We start from the raw sequence: 16,485 nt of genomic DNA on the forward strand, positions 1-16,485 counted from the left end.
TTAAATTATTGTAATTTATTAAAAGTTTCGTTATGTACATTTTTAGAAAATCGTTTGCTTATTTGCCAAAACACATATATTATGTGTACAGGAAATACTACAGGTGAAAAAATAAAGATTTTTCATTTTTCTGATTAAGAACTCCTCCTTTTGCAAATAGACAGTACACCAGTGTAATAGTCCTAATACTCCAATAAGTCCAAGTTGACAATTTTTAGAATAAAGCAGAAATCATGTTATTTCAATTCAAAAATTTTCTCCAAAAGGTGTTAGCTAGATGACCAACACAACTCTATTGTTAAAAAGGGAAAAGTGTGATGTACAGGGACATGCCACTACTAATTTGAGGTGGAGAGCATATATTTTAAATTAAATAAATTAAAAACTTCAGCCCGGCATTGTGATGATGTCACAATAAATAATTGCTCATTTATCTTTGGAATTTGTTCTGAGTTATACTGTAATCCAAATTTATAATTAGATCTATCCTAATCTGATAATTTTTCAATGTAATTATTTGGTAATTTAATCCAAGTTGTTTATACAATAAAAAGTTGATTATCTGAAACAGTTTCAAAAAATAAAATAAATAAATAAAAACAGAACATGTAGCATTGTACACATCACAGAGTATAATACACAGAGACCAAACTCTCCATATAACTGAAAATCACTATGTCATATGATTGTGGTGCTGTAAAATTAGGCCATGTATGTAAAATTACATTAGATTTTGAGTAAATTAAATTACTTTCAAATACAGTATTTGCATTACAGTATTTATAGTTCACGAAACTTTAAATGTACAGTGCTTGATATACTCAAAACACAAAAACAAGTTTCTGGATTATTCAAGATTTTTTTTATCTGAATGTTTTAAATAATATTGCAGGATTAACTTTTGGAGTAGAATTTGGTTAATTATGTTAATTAATGACTACTAAAGTTATATCTAAATTAATAAATTAATTGGTCTGGTTGCAAAGATCAGAAGTCTGGGCATCCATAACTGAAAATGCATCTGCATAGTAGGGAGTTATTATAGGTTCAAGTCCCATTCCAGACTGATCTTTTCTCCAGAATACTCTAAATTAAATTTAAAACAAGATGGTTTAATAATCTATCTAGAGCCAAATTGTTTAATATCTTATTAGACTTAGAGTAGCTTGATAAGAATCTGGTTATTTATTTGATTAGTAAAGTTTCAGGTTTTTTGTATGTTATTCCAATCAATAAATGTTAAATCAATTTTAATTACTGATTAAAATTGTTAATGTGTCTCCACTGCTAGTTTATTGATTATATTTATATATATAATCAATAAACTAGCAGTGGAGACTTAAAACCACAATGAGAAAAGTAGTTTTAAATTGTGCTACAGCTTATTTTTCTTCAACTACCAGTGACATATTGTATTGCTTGTAAAAAAGTAACCTTGGAACTATTTTCATCTGCTTTTGTAGATGATATCAAGATATTTTCTTCAATTGCTTCAAGGATTATTTTATCAGCCTTCTGCAATACAATGTTTTCAAATTTTTTTATGACTCCCATATTCATTGGTTGTACCAAGGATGTGGTATTAGCTGGAAGAAACTCCAGATGAATGTTTTTTTTAACACTCTACATGAGGATGAGCAGCAGAATAGTCCAAGAGTAACAGAACTGTTTACACGAATTATAAAGTCCCAAGGATTAATTTACTTTCAAATAATAATGACCATACAAATAATTTTGGGTCAGTTTAAAGTCTTTATCCTTTTTTAAGATTCCAACCACATGTGTCATTGACATTGGATCCTCAAAGAAAAGGTTGGCATCAAATGTATAGTATATTTGTGTTTTTTTAATATCATATCATTGGTTTTTAACTAAGAACTGTTTGTATCTTCATGTTGTGAACCATCTGTATCTGGTTGGAATCTTAAAAAAGGATAAAGACTTTAAATTGACCCAAAATTATTTGTATGGTCATTTTTATTTGAGACAGAACTGTTCTTGACTTTGTCTACAGTTTTGCATTCCAATTCATAAGCCATTTCAGAAATTCAGTCATCCATGCATTCTTGTTGGCATATTACTCAACTGGTAAACAGTCCATTCTAAGATCTTTAAAGTACTGAGGCTTAGCATACATTTCAATGACTAATATCTTCCATTCCTAATTTAATGCAGCGGCACAATACAGTAACACGATCCATTGCTTTTTTTGAACCCAACAGGTCTTCATGTTTATAACTCAGGGAACTGTTTTTTCTGCATTGCAGATTTGATCAGGACTAATTTCTGCAGCAATTCAGGTAAATTAGTTTATTTTCACTCTTCAGCACTCAGTGCCAGCGTTGTCTTTTCATCACGTGCTCCTTTAAATTTTATTTTATGTCTGGGTTTCCATTGTGATAATCACCCATCCATAACATTGAAATTCATGCAATCCATCTTTGTAGCTAACTCTTCTGATTTTGTTTTTGGCCCAATAACACATACTCCTCTTTGCTGCATGTGCCGTCCAGATAAAGTAGCACGATGTCCCAAATAAGCAAAGTAAATTTGTCTTATGCCTTTTGTCTGTCTTTCAATATACATCCAATAAAAATCAGTCCCAATTAACCAGAATGTACTGTATTTACTTTGTTTGTTTATAGTATTTAAATAAAAATGTGACTTTTTCCCGGTCAACCTCGAAACAGCACCAACAAAAAGATGACATACGTAACAAAGCAGCATACGCTTATAACAAAAATTTTATGAGAAACAGGATTAACATACGAATTCCAAATAAAATTCAAGTGGCTAGTAAACATCTGATATCATAATGCCGCTTTAAATGCAACTTTAAAAAATGCTTAGTACGACATTCATCGTCAACAAGTACGTGCTTTTGACAATACTGTACCGTGAATATTAATCGGTATCTCGACATCCTTAAAGAACAATTTCTTCTGTTTTGCCAAGAAATGAGTGTTGTTTGAAGAGACATTATTCCAATGAGAATAGAATTCTTCAGCAAATTCTAACTATTAATCAACCTTTGTGAAATTACATCATTATATAATATTGCAATTCTATACACTCAAAAACTTCATTATTGATAAACGTAGTTAAAGTCCACACTTTTAATCAATTCTTTTTTCCTGTGATGTTAACGACGCAAATGTACGGGCGCGATACAGTTTATACAAAATTTCACGTATAATAAAATATCTAAAAATAAATAAAGAATTTGTGTAGCATAACTGTGACTTGTCACAGTTATGCTACACAAATTAACCAACACATTAAATATAGTTGATTTCATAATAATAATATACAATTTAACTACTCCAATAGATTTTACATACCTCGAACTTAAGATTTCTCCAATTTGTTGAAGCTGTATCAGGAAAAGGTAAATTATAAACGGTTGGTTTAGGTTTGAACTTAATAGTCAATTCACCGACATTATTTTCTTCGCGACGGCTATCTTTTTCGATAATATCAGCAGAAATCTTCATCTTTACGGACTTTTTATCATTCAAACATTAAAATAATTTCCAGCATTTAATTAAAATATAACAAATATAAACGTTATATCACTACTGCTTTGAAACTTCGTAAAACAAACAGGCGCATTACAGTTTCGTTGATTTCTTCCGCATTCAAAATGTAGTTCCGTATTTTTTGGTAATTTTAAACTTTTTAAAGACTCGTGATGTTATCGTTACGTAGCGGTTAATTAATTTATCATATCTATATTAAACTGTTAAATTTATCAAATGAAAATATATCATGTGATGATTGTTATTGCGTGATCACATGCGACTGTTTACATCTTAGCTAATTACGTCATCCCTGTCATATTCTATGATGTCATGTAATTATAATTTTAAATGCCGGATCTTTAAACTTTTATATGTTTTAAATTATATAAAAATATTATATTTCGTTTAGTTTATTCGTATATTAAAATAATCTTTTTAAAATTTAAGTATTATTAGATCAGAAAAAATAAAAATTGTTTTTCCACGTGCCGGATGTGTGGGTACTCGTATTGATCCTAACCTGTAAAATATTTTTTGATTACATAAATTATGCAGCGTATGACAATGCTGTTATAATCTTAAATGTCACGTGTAGATGATACAGTATATACGGTATATATATTACAGTAATTCCATGTAATGCTATTGAATATTGTGAAATGTACAGAGTATTTAGAAGTTTAAACCAATGATTTCTTAATCGTGATGAAATCGTAATACTGTATACAATATTTATAGAGTTCAAAATTACGTTTATTTAAAATTAATTTAAAAAAAAAAACAATTTTACACTTATAAATTGTTTTATTCTTAAAACTATATTCAAATAAATTTTGACATTTGTTTTATAACATAGTAATGTTTTACGAACTAAAAGAGATCAGCATCATTGGAAGTCATTATTTATTATTTGTGAAAGTCTGTCCAAAACCTCACACATATAATACCAGTAAGTTATAAATTACTGTATATAGGCCTATAATTTACATAACTGAACAATGAGAGTTTTTCTAAATAATCAAATTAACATACACAACACATCAAAGTTGGACTAATGACTAAGTAATAAAATCTCCTACAGCTGTGAGAGATATAATACGATTTAGATCATCGTAATTTTTTACAGATAATTCTTATCAATGTATTAAACGGCGCTCTTTATTTCTGCATTTAGCCAACATCATTTAAAATAGACAAAATTGCCTATAACTGAAATAACTAACAATATAGTCAAATGATACATCACAGAAAACTCCAATCTTATTAACATTTTTTTGCTTTTTCCGCCCTATGGGCACTAAGAGGACTTTTATCAGGCATACTGTGAGATCGGTAAGGCTCACAATGGGGTGGGACAGCCGGATGATGAGAAATGGGTCCCGACAAATCTGGAATAGATCATTCCACGAAAATTCTCGGAAATTTTTCGACCGCTAGATTTGATCCCTGATCTCCCAGAACGGCAGGCTCGACAATTTAACTGCTTCAACCATCCGCCATATACGTAATATAAAAAATATTTTGTACATTAATATAGTAATTAATTGTTTGCTGAACTATTGTCCTTTATAATGTAGAATATAGTTAGAATAAGTAGAAAGTATACTCAAAATGTTCATATTTTATCTTGTATAATTAATTAAAAAGTTGGCGATTGTGTACAGATTATACTTTAGTGACAATGTTGCTTTACTTGTAAATTCTTGCGTTGTTTCGTTTTATAAAAACTTCACAGAATGCAATGATAACATATCAAAATTAAAAATAAAAAAGATAATTTACGTCATATAAATGATATTCGTGACGGCTTATTACTGTATTTTAAATACAGAATTTAAAAGATTTCGTCTAATTAGAAAAATTACTTGATGAAGTCTTGTCTTTTTTGTAAGAACATTTAATTTAACAAGTTTTACAAAGGATTATTTTTTCTAATTTATTGAGAAAAATTTGTTTATAAATACTAAGATAAAAATTTATCATTTAATATTTAATAAACATGTATATGATATGATAAATTATCTAACAAAATATATTAATTATAAATCTAGCAAGAAATTAGATCTAACAAAACTGCTTCCTCTCTATTATAACTAAAAGAAACGTTATAAACGATTTATGTTTATAATAGTTCTTGATCTGTAATAAGGTGAAAGCATAAATACAATTCCATATGTACTGTACCATATTATCAAAATTATTCAGGCATCCCATCTGATTAATGGTTGTGCCTAAATTGGTATGATTTAGTTAGGTATAAAACGCAACCATTATCATAAAATATGCATGGGAAAGCAGTACGTTAGAATAGAATACATATACAGGCTCAATGACTTCGTAAGTGGTATCATCATAGAATGATGCCACGTACATCTTTGCAAAAAAATCGGTCCTTGAAATGTTATCCCTTTACAATCAGTTGCAAATGATATAATTATTAAATAAAAACGTTTTGGAACAGCAAACAGCTGTCTCTAGATGGTAGGTCACGTAGACTCGCAAAAAATAATAATAATAACTAGCTAAACTACGTTGGAAGTATTGTCCTTGTAAATAGCAAATTTCTAGATAATTTATTACAATAATTTGGTTTATTTGGTTACGGCAACGCAACATATGGGCGATCTGCCGAAGGTGATGCTTCTCGAGAGGAATTTTATGGGAAACTGGGCCCTATTTAGGTGTTACTACAGTGGTGTCCATGGAAGCTGTGGAAGCACCGCTTTCCTTGTATTTCCTAAAATATAAATACACATTGTGAGATTATTTTACGTACTTTGAATTAATTAAAATCAATAACCGCATTATGTATTTTATTTCTATGCTACACGAGCAAAAATGACAAGATTACCATTGTATATACGAATATAAATTCATATGTGCATATTCCCAATGGAAGCGCCGTATCGTCGAATATAGGATAACTTCCACGGCGAAAATATTGGAATCGTGTAAAGCAGGCAGATTAGATTTGTGCTCTATAAAGCGCATTTGCGCATGCGTTTTATAGAGCACCAACTTGACTCGGTTTAGCTGGTGAATGCTACACACCAAAACATCGTATAACGTTTCCAATGATTCTATCCAGGGTCGGCACAGCTTCCCTATCATCAAATGTCGCTGCACGCCACCGCTAACTTGAAGAAAACCCAGAAAACTGCACGTGACCAGCTTGTTGGGCAACGTGCTAACACACGACGAACTACCAGGCATTGCCTATGGACAGCAGATTCAGAAGAGAGGCAAAAATTGAAAATTAAAATATAGATATAGCCTACTACATATATGGTATAGTCCAGGCATGGCCAACATACGGCCGCGGGCCGGATCTGGCCCGTGCAATGGATTTATGTGGCCTGCGATCAATCTTTCAATATTAGGTACGGAAGTCCGAATAGCTCGATGAAAAATTCTGACGCCTAAAAACGAAAAAGGTCAACAGCTCACTGTTCGTTTAGAGTTAACCCACCATTACAAATCTCGTAAGTACAGCGTAGAACGTTGATAAAGCATGATAATGTGAAAAATGTATCTGTAATCTCTATGTACAATTTAGTCTGTACGGGGTGGCATCACAATGAGATCTCGTACCACCTCAAAATCTTCCTAAGCAGCCTCTGGTTCGGCCCGTGAAAAAAGTTTTTCCAATTCGGCCCGGGGGTAAAAACTGTTGGCCAACCCTAGTATAGTCAGTGCCGTAACTAGCTATTCCTGTTCACTGTGTAAAGATTTGCATTTAGGCCCCTTAATTAATTAGGTCTTGGGAAAATAATAAAACAAATACATGTATTTTGAGCTCGCCTTCCAAGTGGAACCTGTGCGGGTTTTTTTTAAACTCTTTCCGCCCTTTGAGCACTAAGCGGGCCTCTTTTATCAGACCCATTATAGGTTTAGCCAGAACCACAGGTTTGGAGACAGGTAGTGAGGGACGGGGCCCGATTTATCCAGACGACCACTCCCCGAAAAATTCCTGGGGATTTGATCCCAGGTCCCCCAGAGTGGTAGGAACCTTAACCGCTCGGCCATCCGGCGTCGTACTTCGATACTAAAGTATTGATACAATAATATATACATCTATGTTTCTTTATGTGTGTAACGTTATTACACATTTATTCTAAATTGTGTAAATTTGATTGGGACGGCAAAGTAGCTTTCGCTTAATAATAATAATGTGAAAGGTCTGGCTTACAATGAAATCAACTAGAAAGTATTAAAAGAGATGCTCTACGCGAACTCTTCATAAAAATTTTCGAGAAGCATGTAGGAATTGAATTCGTCCCTTTATGATAATAAAAGAGTTGCCGTAAGAATATCTATCGATGAGTTCTAGAAAAATGTTTTAGAAATTACAAAAGTAGTCGTGTTAAAATGTTTATTTGATATTATAACTTAGTAGAGACAATACATATTTTTATTTCTCATAAAATTATTCTAATTTAAATATAAGAATTTTAAAGAATATCCTGAAGCAAGTATTTTTTTAAACGTAATTTGATTATGCAACAATTTCACTGTTAAAATGTTCGCTGAGTCTTGTCTTTTCTTCAGAGATAAGCAAAAGTAAGTGGAGTGCCAACAACTAAAATAATTAGAACAATTAACAAAAGAGAGAGGACGAAAAAATTAGAAAACAGTTATGGATATAAATGGCCTGAGATATTAATCTAAATATATAAAATTGCTTGTCCTGACTGACTCATTCATTCATTCACTGATTCATCATCGCCCAGAGCAAACCGCTTAACCTAAAGAGGTGAAATTTGGTACACAGTTAGGGTACGTCATGGAAACGCACACTAAGAAAGGATTTTTCGAAATTCCAACNTAGAACGATTGTAAACGTTTCAGAAAATTGATCAAATTGAAAATAGTTCGTTTGATTTTCGGCAATTCTCTTCAGCGGTAGGTGTTATATAACAATTACTATGGTTATTGAAATATTGGATGTAAATGGGGTTTGCTTGCAAAACCTCCGCTGACGAAGTCGCGGGTAACAGCTAGTGATATAATATGAATAAAATATACGTTATTTAAATATCTTACAATTACGTCTACTCAAATGATTAAAATTTTGCAGATACTTGCCCAAACAAAGAGACGATAAAAGTATGTTAGGCCATTTGTAATAATATATGTTACTTACTATGATAATTATAATGATGAACCAAATCACTTGAAAGTAGATGTAAATATGTTTCAAATGAATTGCGACTTTAATTTTTCCATTCGGACAAATACGTCTCAAATGACATCCGTGGATCAAATATTTTGTCAGTCTTGACATTTTTCCAGATCTAATTCAATTTCTTGTCCCAATACAAGTTTAAGCAGATCAAAACCTTTTCTTATCACTTGCTTTGTTCCGTTCAGATGTTCCGACATTTATTCCTTTAATTTTTTCTGTGCTTCTGTAATAATATATGTTACTGCAAGTTCAAAAGTAATCTTTTTCGCTGCTTCGGAGCAAAAATATTCAACAACTTTTATCTTGCACATAACTGGAAGTCGAAGCTGTATATTTTTATACCAAGGCTCCTCTGCCATTCAGTCGGGTTTTTTTATACTACAATATCCTCAGAATCACAGATAATTCTTGGAAGCAGAGATTTTAGTTTCTGTTTAATAAAATATTTACGTGCTCTTCATTATTTTAATGGCTTGCAAGATTTGCTTAGAAGTCATAAATTGGTATAGCTTCTTATAAATGCAAATGTCTTTGATGTATTTAAATGCTCTATAAATTAAAATGCATTAAAATATGTATCAAGCAAAATAAAGGTAATTTATTTATGTAAATAACGGAAATCATGATAAATAAGAAAATTATGCAACAGACGGTCAACACTTTATTCATATTTCTGAAACTGAGCAAGATGAAATTTATTAGACTGACTGTGAGTATAGAAACATTTTGTAATAATGATTGTAAAATCTTACTTTGGCTTCTTTTGGATTTGAACAGGATTGCTAATAATTCTTTTTCATTGTTAAAGAATTCAATAAATCTATCTATGTATATATGTATATATATATGTATGTAAATGTGGATGTTTGTTTGTTTGTTCGCTATACACTCTTAGGCCGTTTGACCAATTGGTACGAAACTCGGTTGTTACGTTTAAATACTTCTAACTTAGATCATGCCGTACATTCCACTACAAAATATCAATTGTATTTCTATAAATCAATTAATTTTTATTTACATTCAATTTTTCTGAGTTACACGTAGCGCCATCTATTGGCAGAAAAGTTAACAAAATAATTAAATAAATATAATTCTTACAAAAAAGAATATAATTTAAAAATATATACAGTATATATTATATTCACCGAATTACTGCGACAATGATATAGCGCAAAATGGCGCCATTATGCCATTACTCCGACAGGTAGCACATTGCACTTGCCTGCGTGGAGTGTAGTAGTGTTTTACCCCTGTACATCATACTTTTCCTGTTAGCAATAGAGTCGTGCCAGTTATGTATCTAACTACGTTCAGAAGAAAATTTTCTTATTGAAATAACGTGACTTGCGGTACAAATCGGAAGTTCATATATAGATAATCTGATCCTTTTCTCTTACGATTTCCATGTCTGGTCTCGACTATCATCTATCTAACTCCGTTCCCAAGATTAAGGAAGGTCAGAGACGGACGGACGACTGAGAATTTATAGCTCTACAGTTTTTTCAAATTGCAGCCCAATAAGTATACCCAGTAACCGAGTGGATAAAACCACCGAACATCGTTAGTCGGTCGTGGGTTCGCGCGTGGCCAACGGACTGGCCACGTGGAGTTTTCTGGGTTTTCTTCGGAATGCATCCTTTTTGGCAGATCACTCACGTGTCACGTTTCCGTAACCAAATAAACCAAACTAATTCTAACGAGCGCTTATTTATTGTGACATCGTCATAATGCCGGGTTGCAACTTTTCGTCACAATGTTCTCAATGTGATGATTTTTGCCCCTGTACATCATACTTTTCCTGTTAGCAATAAAGTCGTGTCGGTCATATATCTAACTCCGTTTGGAGAAAAATTTTGAAACAAAGTAAAAATTACTTCCGTTCTAACCGGAAGTTCGTATACAGTATAGTTAATTTGGGACTCCTGCCTCGTTTAGCTTTCCACATCTGGTCTCGACTTTCATCTATGAACTCCTTTCTCGAGATTAAGGAAGGACAGATAGATAGATGACGACAGTGGGAATTTATAGGTCTACAATTTTTTCAAATTGCAGCCCGGTAATTTTCCATAAACACAATATTTACGAGAACATACTTCCCACGTAGTTTATGCAATCTGTTGCCAAAATTTTAAAAAATTTATCATCACATAAAAGCAATTATTCTAGCATTTTTACAAGATCTTTTTTAGTTAAACAAGTCATACGAAGTCTTTCGGACGTTAATGTTAGCAACTTCGATCACATGCAGGGCCATCTCAAGCCATCTAACACGAATTACTTTTAAATATTAATAGTAGGCCAGTACTAAGTAGTAGTCGTTGACCACCCTCTCTTCCGGGAGGGTGATAATTATTACTTTTGGTTGAATTAACTTCAACCTTCATCTGCAACAGTCTCTACTTCCTATCGCACTCACCGGTATGGTGGCATTCGAATAGGAAAATTACATAATACAAGGTTACCAGCCTGCACAAAATATGATTTAAGTGGTTTTCGAGGGTGCCGAGTTTAAATGTTTGGTCCGTTTTCGCGAAATTAGATTGGTTGGCAGATTACCATTTGATATTCCGCTGTGAATGGAATAGTTTCTTAGAGTTAACATTAAAATTCTTTATTCCTCTACTATACACAATTTATAGAATTTTTAAATTGTGTTAGATTGGTCACTCGGTGTGATAAACCTTTACGTAAAATAACCTTCGTAGTTATATAAATTAAATACTATAATATAATATAATATAAGGATTAGAAGTACGAAATAATCTAATAATCGTAACTTTTGTTGCTGTTATTTTTTGCCCGGGCAGCGTCGAAGCTCATTTGCCAGTTGTTTTTAAATAATAAGTAAAAACCAAATTTTATTCATTTCTGATTGTTGTGTATTTTCATTTTAAACTTAAATAAATTTAGAAAATAAAGCACAGCCTCTCTATATATTTTACCCTATTATTTCAATAGTTTATGTTTAAACATATTCTTTACCTAACATTAGAGGGAGCTCTAAAATTTGCGAGGTCCTAGGCAAAATTTATTTTTAGACCCACTAAAAGAGTAATGAAATAGAGGGTAGACTTATTTAGATCCACAATAATATGAGCATTTTAAATACATAAATGGATAATAAAACACATAATAAAGTAATAAAAATGTGTACGATAGTTTTACAAGAATTAAAAAATTCAATAGATATGGGTATACAGAAATTCACTTATTAAACTCTTGATTTTAGCAACACTGAATTAATCAGTCACAAAAAATAAATACAGTTCTAGAGTAATAGGCTATCTCTTTCAATGGACAAAATCGAAAATGAAGACAGTCTCTCTTGACACGTTGAGGTTTCGATTGTTTGCGACACGTGTGCGATACCTCCTGGAAAGATTTTTTATAGGAAACTGGTGCCTATTTAGATATTACAAACATGAGGAAAATCCGGAAAATTCCACGTGTCTAACCCACACTGGTGAGGCGCAAACCCGCGACCAACTACCCAATGTTCAGGATCTCATCCACTCTGCCATTGACGGGCTTACTGTTTTGAGATAGTACTTGAGTTCAGTTTTTTGAAAATGATCGTTCTGCATATACCGGTACAATTTTATTTTCAATAATTACCAAGTTGAATAATATTAAAATATACTACGAAATTTGCAAAGCCACTGAAAGCGTGAAGCTCTAGTCGTCACCTTTATCGCCGAGATGTAGAACCACTGCTATCTAACATAGACTACGTGATATATAGATTTTTTCGCTCAAAAAACATTTTCGGTCTTTGATCCTAACATATATATATAACAACCGGGAAAGTAAAAGCAGTCTTAAACAATATTTTTTTTAGTAAAATCAACATAGAAAGTAGGAACCATTACAGACTTCATAAGTTCAAACTAGATCCGGGAAAAATCCTCAGCTTCCACTCTCGATGGCCCTGAAAATTAGAATAACACTAAAGGCGATTTAATTGCATAGGCTTTCTCTAGCTGTCGTTTAACACACAATGAATCTTCTTAATAGAATTGTGTCATCGATAGATGGATGAATAACGATATCATACAATAGTTACGGTGCATCGGAAATGAGCTTTAATGTTTTTGTATGTTTTAAACGATTTATACACATTCATAAAAATATTAAATATAAAATATACCAAAAGAGAACCTAGGAGTTAAAAGGATGTAACAGTTAGGGAAAAAAAATAAACAATATATAAAATTTTTCTACTCATTTCGAACAATGCAGATTCCTGAAAGGATATGGATAATGGATGGAAAGGATATGGATACGGAGAGTATGGATAAGAATATGAAACATTGTAATTCATGGATCGGCAAGCAAGAAAATGATGTCCTATCTTCTTTTGAAAAAGATTATTATTTTTCTTCAAATTTTAACTATAAATAAATTGTTTATTTTGATTTATCGACAATTAATTTTGAAGTATAATAATGCTGTAAAATTCACACATTTAAACGTAATAATCAATTATTGATTTTTAATTATTTAGAGCCATAATGAAAATAGTTTCATGAAAATATACAGAATCTTATGTAGTCTATCATATATTTTCACGATAAGATTCTAATACCGTAAATTATAACAATTATACGTTATAAATTCTAAAAAGATTGTTGATGTAGCAATAAAAATTTTTACTGTTTTAGAAGATGAAGAAAATCATAGTCTTCTGTTATCTGATTGCAATTCTGTTAATTATTTTCACAGTTGATTTAGGTAAGAAAATTTAAAATGTATAACAAAATATTAAATATTTAGCGATTTCAAATATCATTTTCATTTCTAGAAAGTTTTCGGAAATGTCTCATAAATACACGCGGTTACAAATATTTAAATAAAGTCGTGAACTGTAGAAATCTTGCGCAAAAAATCAAAATAAGAACTAAATTTTATGCAAAATACATAATTAAGAAAGTTAAATGTTTACTTCCTAACATTGTGTGTACTCCAAAGGGTTTGAAGGTGACCAGACCTAGTTGGCTTACAGGTGACCCTTGGTATAAAAAAATATTTAATTTTAATTCTATGTGCGCAACGTCAGTGGTGGAATGCTTCTGTCCAAAAATGAAAAATAAACATTTCTTAGAAATTACAAAAGAAATTATCTTGGAAATATGGAAAAACAAAATGGCACCTTTTATAAATGGAACACAAAATGCTTTCCGAAGTCTCTTCAATCAATTCAAACTTATGTTAGGATTTGAAATTGAATTGGATGTAGATAAATATGAAAACAATGTAAAGCTCTTAATGGACAGTTGTCATGTGAGGCGAGATTGCCGGAACGAAAACATCAAAGTTGCTGTATTTTTGAAAGACAGATATTTATTCTATCTTAAATTTTCTACTTTTCTATTTATATTTGTTTTAGTAAGCATAATATTATATATATAACATATCCTTATATATAAATATAATGTTAATTAATGACAATTTAATTCGAATTTAGCTAGTGATATTACATATTCTTCTGATGGCTCCTGAAGATATTGCAGAAAAAGATGATGAGAGCATTTATTATTCCTGTCTTTCTACAGAATTTAAAAATTAATAAATGCATTTTAGTTTATTTCATCAAAATTTAAACGTGTGATATAATAAATAAATAGTTTTTTTTTTTTTACATTATACTTCTGTTAGTATCTTTGTGTTAATTTAATTAAATGTATTGAAAAATATTTACCGGTGATAAGACAATTCAATATTTTAATTGTCTTATTTCCGGTTTGTTTCTTGATTTTAATGTATAAATTAAGAAATAGTTTGGTTTGATGGGACCCAGCAACGCAACACGTGGGTGATCTGCCAAGGAGGATGCCTCCCGGAGGACTTTCTATGAGAAACTGACCCCAATTTAGGTGTTGCAAGTGAAGAAAACCCGGAAATTCCACGTGGAAGCTCACTGTTGTGGTATAAACCCGCGACTGACTACCAGTATTGAGTAGTTTTAGCCACTCGGACACTGATGGGCATAAATTAAGAAATACAGTACTCAACATTAATTTTATAAATATAACATTTAACATATCTTACCGTTTTAAAAGTATTGAACATTGTCTTCATTCCATATATAGGCTTATTATATATATTGACGGGAACGTTCATATGCAGTTCAATTGTAAAAAGTTTAGATGAAAATCCTATTTTTTTAGCACTGATCATTATTAAAAATAAAAATTTGTTTAAGAAACAAACTTTTTAAACACCTTTACCCTAAGACCTTCACTATGCTATTATGCAATTTTAATATCCCGCAGCTATAAAACAATGAAATGTAATTATTATAACTGATTTAATATTGAGAATATATTATTTTTAATTTTCTGAAATTATTATATTTTGAGATTTTTGAATAAATTTACATAAAGTAAGAAAATTAATTGAAATTCTATTTTTATCCGACAGATGGCGCCATCTCATTAAATTTGAATTAAGACATTTATAAACTTATATGCTTTAATTGTTTTTCATTTAATAAAATTCAGAATTAGTTTAAATTTAATAATATAATTTTACTAATGTTTAATTTTTAATTTATTTTATTATTTTACTGAATCGCGATGGCTCTCTTTTTATACAAATGATATATAAATTAGAATTCAATTTACCTCTTACAAAATTGAAGTTACGAAATAATTAATTATCTAATTAAAGTATATAAATCTGCCCTTTCTGGACAATAATTAAATTGCTTTATATTAATTTTATTTATGTATTGCAATTTTAATTAATTATAAAATATGCAATAAATATCTCGAGATATATGATAAAATGAATGCATAGTTTAATAGCATTTATTAATAATGCCATAAATATTATATTAATATTAATACAATTTTTAAATAAACTGATATAATTTAATTATGATATTTATGCTATAAGCCTATGATATAAAAATTTCAGTTTAAAATATAAATGTCGTTAATTCGACTTTTAAAAATTTAAAATTGACCAATCAGCGTGAAGTTATTTAAAATTAGACAAAGCTAGATTTTTTTTTCAAATATAAAAATCTTGTTATTTTATTATCGTGGCTGTTTACAATATAAGGCTTTCGTATTTAATTTTCTCACAGTTAAAAACGGATATCTTCACTGATATAGATTATTCAATTATTGGAATGAGCTGCTATGAGGCTATGTTGTGGGAAAGGTTGACATAATAACAGGGTATGACATCACGTTCGCCTTCAGGACAAAGACTCAAAAATGTGTAATATCGACGTAAAGTTTCAATATAATTTCAGGTCCTAGCAGACGAATAAGAAGAAAAAAATCATTGATAGAACACGTCACACTATTTTATATCCAAAATATCACATCTGTCTCGATACTTCTCGCCTGGAAATCGTGAGAAAGAGGTAACAAATTATAAAAAGAAAAAATGTCATTTTTTAAAGCACAACTTCCTCTATTATGGATAATTTTATCGTGTTGTTATTTCTAGTTTCTTAAGATTTTTATTACTTTTATTACCTACAATTATTTGAAGAAATAGACGGAGTCTAAATTTAAATTGGCAAAAAGATATTATTTACGTTCCAAGGATATTAAGCTCATATTTTTAAAAAAATACTTTATAGGCCATTTCAATGTGATAATTATTTATTATGTCTTTATAAAAATTATTTTACGGTAAAATTCTTTCAGTTGATAATCAGATGATAAATATACTGTACTTACTTATTTAAATTATTATATATATGTATTAATGATTATATTTTAGAATAAAACTAATTTAAAATATTTTAACATAAATTTACTG

At 30.5% G+C, this 16,485-nt stretch overlaps 2 protein-coding genes and 1 long non-coding RNA gene across 6 annotated transcripts in view; 2 read left to right on the forward strand and 1 right to left on the reverse strand.

Annotated features, from left to right (window-relative positions):
- The window catches only part of LOC111621428 (next to BRCA1 gene 1 protein-like), an 85,226-nt gene extending 81,467 nt beyond the window's left edge, over window positions 1-3,759 (reverse strand). For 2 of the 4 annotated variants that reach the window (XM_023363572.1, XM_023363569.1), the window contains exon 1: window positions 3,342-3,755. In XM_023363572.1, coding sequence (XP_023219340.1) covers window positions 3,342-3,494 — 153 coding nt within the window. In that variant the 5' untranslated portion in view covers window positions 3,495-3,755. Of the gene's footprint in view, window positions 1-3,341 lie in introns of all 4 variants that reach the window. The other 2 variants (XM_023363571.1, XM_023363570.1) reach the window with 2 other exon arrangements.
- A 9,385-nt stretch (window positions 3,760-13,144) lies between these two features.
- LOC111621415 lies at window positions 13,145-14,311 on the forward strand. Its single transcript, XM_023363536.1, has 4 exons — window positions 13,145-13,292; window positions 13,368-13,437; window positions 13,508-14,091; window positions 14,171-14,311. Exons 2-4 carry the CDS (start codon window positions 13,371-13,373, stop codon window positions 14,270-14,272), a joined length of 753 nt encoding a protein of 250 aa, XP_023219304.1. The 5' UTR covers window positions 13,145-13,292; window positions 13,368-13,370; the 3' UTR covers window positions 14,273-14,311.
- Window positions 14,312-15,845: 1,534 nt separating this feature from the next.
- On the forward strand, window positions 15,846-16,349 carry LOC111621432. Its single transcript, XR_002756074.1, has 3 exons — window positions 15,846-15,890; window positions 15,968-16,081; window positions 16,168-16,349. It is a non-coding gene; the product is annotated as an uncharacterized LOC111621432 (long non-coding RNA).
- Window positions 16,350-16,485: the final 136 nt, after the last annotated feature.

Source organism: Centruroides sculpturatus, unplaced genomic scaffold (assembly GCF_000671375.1).
Source record: "Centruroides sculpturatus isolate CEXI.00-Female unplaced genomic scaffold, Cexi_2.0 scaffold270, whole genome shotgun sequence".
NCBI classification, from domain to species: domain Eukaryota; kingdom Metazoa; phylum Arthropoda; class Arachnida; order Scorpiones; family Buthidae; genus Centruroides; species Centruroides sculpturatus.